Source organism: Neltuma alba, unplaced genomic scaffold (assembly GCF_004799145.2).
Source record: "Neltuma alba isolate B1F8T4 unplaced genomic scaffold, ASM479914v2 tig00010944_pilon, whole genome shotgun sequence".
NCBI lineage: Eukaryota > Viridiplantae > Streptophyta > Magnoliopsida > Fabales > Fabaceae > Neltuma > Neltuma alba.
This window is the reverse complement of record NW_021635717.1, coordinates 93,557-101,665: the sequence shown is the minus strand read 5'-3', so window position 1 is coordinate 101,665 and position 8,109 is coordinate 93,557. Positions and strand designations below refer to the sequence as shown.

The following is an 8,109-nucleotide window of genomic DNA, read 5'->3' as shown; positions in this document are numbered from 1 at the left end:
AGTTCTTTTAGAAACATGTCCCGTTTTATTTATTGTTTTTGAACTGGAGAACATGTTTTGCTTATGCCTGTAACAATAAACTGATCCATTCGTCCATAAGTAATTGGATCTGCCAAGCTCGACCTTTTTTGGAGCATTGTTCATCCCCTTCTTTACTGTACGATTTACATATATGTTTGCTTTTACATTGTTAGCCATAAAATGAAAAAACCAAACATATGCTGCACAAACTCAACCTTTACATAACCTATTGCTCTGCTTTAAAACATTTGACAATGCACGTTTCTGAAATCAGTTCCTGATAATTTTGAAGCCATGAAATTTATTCTCTGTTTTTTTTTTTTGGACAAAAAATAATTCCTTTTAACGAAGCCCTGATGCAAGATTATAAGCATCATCGCACGAGGTGTAAGCAACAAAGGAGTAGACACGTAAACATCATAAAATTAAAGATTTCAAAACAAGCTAATTATAATACAAAAGGTTTCAAGATTAGTCGTCTAACAAAGGAAAAAAGATTGTTCAGCAAACAAGTTTCTTATGCGGAAACCCTGGCTCCAGTGAGTTCAACTTGTGTTACAGCTTCGTTAATAGCATCCATCACCTGTAGCTTTCCCCTACTCACTGCTTCATCCATTGGCGTTCGCTCATAACTGAACAATAATATTGTTAACTTGATCACTCATTTATGGCTAGTGGAAAGAAATAAAAAACAAAACAGAAAAGGAAAAAATAATTGAGAATGAAAAATGACTTTTAATCTGTTATGCTCCTAGTTTGGGGGGAAAAGTTGGCCCCTTGGGGTACTGTTGATTAATAGTTAGGGTTAATAAAAACTTAAACCCTTCAAGTTTGTCTTCATTTTGGTTTTGGTCCATCAAGTTTTAAATCACAGGTTTTGGTCCCTCAAGTTTCTTTTTATTTGAAACATTGGTCCCTATAATAAAAAAAAAACTTAGAGTATTTTGCTCTCTGAAGGACCAAAACCTACGGTTTGAAACTTGAAAGACTAAAACTAAAATAAGGACAAATTTGGGGGATCAAAAATTATATTAACTCCTAACGGTTATAAGGATATAATAGATATTACACACAAAAGGGCCAGTGAAATGATTTAAAGTTTAAACTTGATTTAAAAAACTTCAGAGTTCCAAGTTGGAATGTGACATACCTATTTAAAACACCAACATTAGCACCTGACAATATCAATTTCTTCACCACCTGAAGAGATTTTCTTGTTAACAAGACTTTGAGAAGTGAAATCAATACGGATGATCTAAAATGGTAACTACCTCAACATGTCCATTGAGACAAGCCCAATGAAGTGGTGTATTCTTCTCTTCATTTGATGAATTAACATCCTGTTAATGCAAGCTTCATAACCTTAGACGCCATATTCTACCCATTACAATTACCAGTAAATAATCCTTGCCCAAATATAATGGAACTCATGGGCGTAATAAAATATAAAAATAAGAAATAGTAGGTATGCAGTATAAGGACCCAAATATATGTCAACAAAAAGTTTAGTTGCAAATCATAATTAAGTGGAAAGATACCACAACTTCATGAGGTTAGCTTGTAAGTAATGAAATGATACGAGTAGCAGCAAAAAAAATTCTAACATGTTACGCTTCTAGCCCTCTACTGAGTTTTCTAGGAAATAAAAAATCGACTACTCCAGTCAAAGGTCAACCCAACTCAAACTGTCTTTAGCTCAAGTCCTTATAAAACAAGACACTGTCAGTTGTGTAATTGTAAATGCAGGGCTTGATTACTTTCCAACCGCTGGTTTGGCGTCTAGACTCCAAAATTATTATATACTAGCGCAATCTCATGCATGAATAAGTAACAGTAATAAACTACGCATCAATATCAACATATACTCTAAAAGTAAAATCTACTACCATGTTATGTTAATGTGTACGTTAAATTTTCTAAACTTTTGGCAATTTTGCCCCCTTCCAACCCATTTTATGGCATTTGAAAGAAAGTTTTCAAATCTGCATGCATTGATCAGGGGTTGCTCTAGTTTCTATCGAATTCCAAAATGGAAACTATAGTCTTACCTTGGACAAGCTTTGCAGAACCAATACAGATCAAAAGGGACAGCTAAGTAATTCCAGAAACTACTTAAACATGATAGGTTAGAGCACATCCGATTTCCACCCACCACAATAAAATAGTTATTTTTCTCATCATCAAATTAGTCATACGCATCATATTTCAAGCAATATTGATAACTTATCCACATAAACTCTGCAGCAAAGTGCCAAACGTGTTCAAATAGAATAACCATTAGATAAGTAACAGATGGATTCTCTACTGTAACCCAACTGAACATTTGGATCCCGATTGGTATGAAGTATTAAAAATGAGGGGTGGCAATTGGGATTGGGATTGAAAAAACGTACTAAAAGAATATTTAGCATGAGAGATTTTTTGTTACGTGAAATTAAACAAACCCATATATATGGGATTCGAGAATGCCATAGTGGGAGGTGGTATTCTCCAATCCCACCTCAATGGGTTTGCTTAATCCTATGTAATAAATAATTAGTCAAGCTAAATACTTTTTTAATGATTTTTTCAATTACAATTTTAGTCTCTATCCCTCATTTTCAATGTTTTGTACCAAACGAAACCTCAATGTTTTCCCACATTAATAGACAAATGAGTAGGATGATAAGGTGATAGAGTGTTTTTAAAAGAATAGTCTATAAGACGAGCTTTAAAATTTTTCCAACAACAGTATTCGTACATCAATGCATCGTATGAAACTAAGGAGGAAGTACACATGCATTAGGAGCCAATAGCTACAGCCATTGGTGTTTCTTTATCATCAGATGAAGCTATATATAACATAACGATACATCATGGAATCATCCCATGAACATGGTAATGATCACAAAGATGACATGTTAACAGGATCAACAAATTAAGTAAAAGCCTCTCAAATTTTAGCAATCAGTTAATGGCATATTCAAAACTAAAATTTTCAAAAAGAAGATATGTATTTGTGGGGAAAAGATTTCTTACCACACCTCTGCTGATTAAGTAGTCTACAATGTCAAGATGTCCATTAGCAGCAGCCATGTGAAGAGCTGAATTCAAACATTAAGGAAGGCAAGGTCAGAAACACAAGCAAAAGTTCAACCAGTGTGAGCATTTTTATTCCATTTCCAATAATTGTTATTATCTTGTCCTCCAAAGATGCTATTTTCCTTTTTCCCATGTGCTAATAAAATTCTCCTTCTGCTAATTGATTTTCAATTTGTAAAATCAATGTTTCAAGTATAACCGAAAATATGCACCCCTGTTCCTAAGGCACGGACACTTTCCATGCTTGCTCCGTGGCCTCATCAGTTGCCAGCTTTCAAAATTACCACGGCAAAATTACCTCCATCTCTTCAGAATTTCAATTTCGCGCACTTAATACTTGCTCAGTTTTCTTAAAAATAATTCACATGGAGTACCACCCAGAAATAGTTACTGACCTGTTCGTCCTTGTGAATCCTTGGAATCAAGAGGAACACCAATAGATGCCAGGCTCACAAGATCATCCATATCATCATATCGCGCAGCCTATTAAATAAACAGAAGTTCAGATTTTTACATTCATTGCCGATAAATTAAAATATGTCGTAACATAAGCATATTAAACAATGAAGAAAAAGGAATTCTTGGTTTTAAGAATGAAGAAGGCATGAGCCAGGCAAAAAGGAAGTAACTGATCGGCGAACAGTAGCTCACCTCAAGCAAGGCATCCACATGCTCCTCCGTCAGTTCAGGTGCAGTACTCTGAGCTGTATTTGGCGCCTCCACCCCCATTGGCGACAGTTTTATAGTATGGAAGATCAATAGTAGCCGAAGAATAGATAAAAGGCTGAAAGCGGTGCGACGGTGAGATGGAAGAGCGATGCGACGGCACCTGGAGATGCACCAACGCCGACGATAACAACGGGTACGTAACGTGCAAGCCGGAGACGGCGCGGATTAGACTGAAGTTCGAAGAAGCATAGGGGATTTTGGGTTAAAATCAGAAATCAGAAATCATAAAATATTAATTAAAAAATACTCCCAAAAAACCCAGTAAATAAATATGTATTCTTTATTATTATTTTTTTGCAGACCTCAGCCCAGATCTATTGGACGAATGATGTGCTGGCCCACATTCAGGTTTAAAAAAGGCCCAAGAGTTTATTGCTAGGGGACCTACTATGTGGATTGGGCTGATCCAGACATAAATCAGGATGGCCTAGTTTGCTTAAAGTTCTATGGAGGCCCAATGCATGCCTGCTATGGGTGCCTTGGTCGGCAGAAAAGAAGGGCGGTTAATGTAACAATTAATTAACGTGAAAGGGTTCGCGTAAGGCTTGGATAAAACAGGCACACATTTTATTTTGGTAAAATCACAACAAAAACGTAAAAATTACTAAATCACAAATCAGGAGTCATTATAGAATTTGAATAACAAGTGACAATAAATTTTTGACAAAATGTCTGATTAGTAATTGTACAATTTCTATAGCCCCCCCCCCCAATTTTCTCTTTTCTTAGAGTGATAACAGCTGTTGCCGATGTGAAAATCTTATCATTGGGCGATATGTGAGTATCTCTATAAGCGTTTTTTGAACTTAACAGCATGTCTTGATCCTGATGAGCCTCTAGACCGAACTCATCTAAACCTTTTTTGTATTAAAGAAAAAAACAAAAGAAGTGGCAACAAGCAATATGTTTCTTCATTTCATTTTTTTTATTAACTAATTAAGCCTCTAGAAGGATGAATCATGATTCATGAGATTATTTTCCCTTGTATGACTGGAGTTGACTTGTTTTTTTAAGCATAATATCTGAGTAATTTGGATTCTTTCTAATTATTTATTAAATGTAATTTGAGAGAGATGGATGCAGTAGTGAGTTCCGGGGAAGACCCATTATTATTATTTCTACCTAATTACATGGATTTAGTAATGAACTAAACCACTTTGAGCTTTCTTAGAAGCTAAGTATGAATATATATAATTCAGATTTGTCAATTCTGATCAATACAATATTTGATTCCTTCTAATTTATAGAATCCAATTAAACCCATTGCTATCACTTTCAATTTCGAAAACTCAAATAAGTAGTTCTGCGCAAATTGCACATGCTTGCTTTCTGTCAAATTTTCTTGCTTTTAAAGTTTCATCCTCAGAAAAATTAATTAATTAAGAGAATGTGAAGGAAAATTCAAATACAAAACCTTGTAGTAGAATACTTAAGTAATGACTGATTACACCCAAATAACCTAATCCACACAATAATTGTATCGGTTGCTGGATGTCTCCCTCCCTCTCTCTTCTAATCCATATGAATATATCTCTATATTTGAGGGGTGTGAGATAATACACACAATCACAACGTCTTCTCTGATCCTAAATTTAGGAATTTGGTAAGTAAATTATAGGGATTAAAAAAATTAGAAGTTAGTTATTAGTGTGATAATTTTCCTAAAATAAATACTGCTTTAATAATTTATGCTGAAATTATATCCCATTGATGAAAACTCTCTTTAATATATGTAACAAATAAGAAATACTACCTCCGGTTCTAATTATAAAACTAGTTGACTAATTTGAAGAGATTAAAAAATGAGTTAAGTTATTTATTTGTAATAAATAGGTGTTATCTTTCCTAAAATATCTTTGCTAATTAAGTGTATTGGTTAGAACTATCATTATTAGAAAATACTATCTTGGAAAAAAAATGCAAAAATATTAGAGACAAAGTGAATTGAGGTCTTATATTAGGATCAAAATAAAAGTCAAACGAGGTTTTATATTAAGGACAGGAGGTGCTAGTTTTTATTTGTGGGGGAATTATATAAGTTTAGAGGATAAAATGAATTGGGATAGTACACTTAGGACAAATTAAAATCAGATACCCAACTAACTTTTTAACATTTCTGGACCACAGGTAGTACAAAACTACTACCTCTGGTCCTAATTATAAGAGCCAGTTGACTAATTTGAGGAGATTAAGGAAATAAGTTGAGTTAGTTATTTGTCCTAAATAGGTGTTGTCCTTTCTAAAATATCCTTGCTAATCAAGTGTATTGACTATAACTATCATTATTAGAAGGGCTATTTTGGAAAAAAAATATATAAATATGAGAGACGAAGTGAATTGGGGTCTTATATTTAGGACCAAAATAAAAATCAAACGGGGTCTTATATTAAGGACCGGAGGTAGTATATATGAACAAGGAGGGGGAAAACTATATATTGACACATTATTGTATCCGATGAATCGGTGAACTATACCATAAATGGATCATGGCCAAGAATTGGGGATATGTGCATTTATATATGTATGGTCTCATCTCTCTATCTTCTATTACACAATCAAAGAAAATTAGTGGCCAGTCATGAAGCATCATATCATATTGATTCCAAAACCTCTTATGAACAAGGAAAGGAAAAAATTGAACTTAATCAGCACTTCACGAGACGAGATCATTTGATCTATCATTGTACAATTCTTCCCGGAAAAAAATGATCATCCATGGATATATCTCTACTCTTCTGAACATTAATTAACATACATTTTTCTCTTTTTCTTTCCATTGTAAGCCCAGAATCTGCAAGGCGAAGACCTGACCTTATGCTCCGAAATGGTCTCAAGCTTAGGAGACCAAACCTGATCCTTCGACTTCACAAGCTGATCGTAATGCTTCTTCAACTCAGGAGTACTACACAGAAAGCTATAATTACTATCGTCACTATTACCATTACCATGATCAGTTTCTCTGTCGTCGTCATTACGTCCGTTCATAAGCCTTGTGATGAACTGGCTTCACCTTTATAAGAGCTCTCCCATTCGAGCCCTTTATGTAGTCAAAAGGACTAGGGTTCTCTCCAAACTTGATCGGACATGGCGATGACGACGACTTACTGGTTTTGTTACTAGGGCATGATGATGAAGACGACGATGACCCTAGGGCTGCGAGCCACGACGGCGAGAGGACCTTACATGCGAAGCCATCTATGGGAAGAATGAAGTAGGTTTGGCCCGGCATGAGCTCGTCGTCTAGGGCTAACGCCGGGACGGGCATGCCCATGAAGAAGGAGTCGGCGTGGCACGCCATCATTTCCGGGAACTCGAACATGATCTCGCCGGCGACGTGTTTCCCTCTCAGGAATCTCGCCGGGCCGTCGTTGAAGACAAGTTTTATTGATGACGACGACGATGAAGTAGGGTTTTGCTGCACAAAACAAGGGGTCACAATCGCATTCCCCATGTCAGAAACCAGAGTACTAATGCTTGAACTAAGTAGTCGGATGACAGAATTTTCAGATCGATCTTCTTCGCCGTCAGTTTCAGTGCATGAAGAGAGAGAGAGAGTTTGGGAGATCAGAAAATCTTCTTCTTCAGCTGGATTATTGCAGAGAAAGAGGAGAGGAGGGGAAGGTTATATACAGACGGAAATGTCGACCGTGAGACAAAAGGGGGGAGGGATTGACTCTGATAAGTCAAGGTTTGTTTTTCGGTTTAAGGTTTCATGGGGTCGGTGGTTTTTGGTCAGCCGTGGCGGTTTGAACACGTTGCTCCCTCTCTCGCGTTATACTTATACCCTCGTGGCATGGGGATTATAGATTTTTTTTTTGAATAAATATTTTGAGGGATTATAATATAATTGTATATGCGTGAAATTAACAGCCCATTTGTTTTAATTTTTCAAATTATTTATTTATTAAAAAAATTTTAAGAAATTTTAGAATGTTTATTTAAGTGTTTAAAAATAATGAAATATTGAAAAAAATAGATTTATGATGGTTTTGGAGATACATTCTAAATATCTCCTAAAAAGTAATCAAATGCGAAAAAAAGAAATAAATTGCTCCTGATAAATTCAAAAATAACACGAAAATCACTTTTTTCAAGTTTAAAACAAAGAGGTCTTAATTTTTATCTGGATCTTTATTTTATTATTTCTAAATGTATTATATATATAATATTTTATTTATACTTGGACAAATATAAATCACAAGTATCAATCAATATTAATTACTATAAAATATAGGATCGATGTTATCCACGGGGACCGGAGCCTCTGTCTACTAAAGC

At 35.1% G+C, this 8,109-nt stretch overlaps 1 protein-coding gene and 1 pseudogene across 1 annotated transcript; both read right to left on the bottom strand.

The window, feature by feature from the left end:
• Nucleotides 1-354: 354 nt before the first annotated feature.
• Nucleotides 355-4,015, bottom strand: LOC114760189 (ankyrin repeat-containing protein P16F5.05c-like). The gene is made up of 6 exons (XM_028949455.1): nt 3,754-4,015; nt 3,498-3,585; nt 3,040-3,104; nt 1,293-1,361; nt 1,172-1,221; nt 355-653 (listed from the first exon to the last, which is right to left on the bottom strand). Exons 1-6 carry the CDS (start codon nt 3,829-3,831, stop codon nt 539-541), a joined length of 465 nt encoding a protein of 154 aa, XP_028805288.1. The 5' UTR covers nt 3,832-4,015; the 3' UTR covers nt 355-538.
• A 2,558-nt stretch (nt 4,016-6,573) lies between these two features.
• Nucleotides 6,574-7,282, bottom strand: LOC114760188 (uncharacterized; annotated as a pseudogene).
• Nucleotides 7,283-8,109: the final 827 nt, after the last annotated feature.

Excerpts from the sequence above, each read along its gene's own strand:
- LOC114760189 (XM_028949455.1), bottom strand. The coding sequence starts at position 3,831 with ATGGGGGTGGAGGCGCCAAATACAGCTCAGAGTACTGCACCTGAACTG. Across the intron at positions 1,362-3,039 it reads ACTTAATCAGCAGAGGTGTG|GATGTTAATTCATCAAATGA; the intron begins GTAAGAAATCTT and ends TTGCATTAACAG. Across the intron at positions 654-1,171 it reads AATGTTGGTGTTTTAAATAG|TTATGAGCGAACGCCAATGG; the intron begins GTATGTCACATT and ends ATTATTGTTCAG.